Genomic DNA, 346 nt, shown 5'->3' with positions numbered 1-346 from the left:
GGGATCCGGGGGCCGGGGCTGGGGTAGCCGCGGTGCCTCCCAGCCGGGCACTGGGGCTCGCACCCCCCCAGCCAGGGCTGACCGCCGGGCTCTGTCCCGCAGGGATTCCGGCTGCTCCTGGCCAGCCCCAGCGCCTGCTACCAACTCTTCAGGGAGAAGCAGCGCCAGGGCCACGGGGAAGCCACGCAGTTCATCGGTGAGGGCTGGCTGAGGGACGGCCCTGTGGGACGGCATTCCCGGGTCCCTTCCCAGTGTCCATTCCCGCTGTCCCTTCCCAGTGCCCATTCCCGCCATCCCTTCCCAGTGCCCATTCCCGCTGTCCCTTCCCCCTGCCCCTTCCCGCTGC

General features: G+C 71.7%; 1 protein-coding gene across 1 annotated transcript in view; it reads left to right on the top strand.

Moving 5' to 3' along the window:
• Positions 1–346, top strand: part of LOC103614533 (protein-arginine deiminase type-1) — a 17,117-nt gene that overhangs the window by 14,866 nt on the left and 1,905 nt on the right. The window contains 1 exon segment of the mRNA XM_017732688.1: positions 80–196. Coding sequence (XP_017588177.1) covers positions 80–196 — 117 coding nt within the window.

This window comes from Corvus brachyrhynchos, unplaced genomic scaffold (genome assembly GCF_000691975.1).
Source record: "Corvus brachyrhynchos isolate BGI_N302 unplaced genomic scaffold, ASM69197v1 scaffold215, whole genome shotgun sequence".
NCBI lineage: Eukaryota > Metazoa > Chordata > Aves > Passeriformes > Corvidae > Corvus > Corvus brachyrhynchos.
The sequence above is the reverse complement of the archived record's forward strand: the minus strand, read 5'-3'. Positions and strand labels throughout refer to the sequence as shown.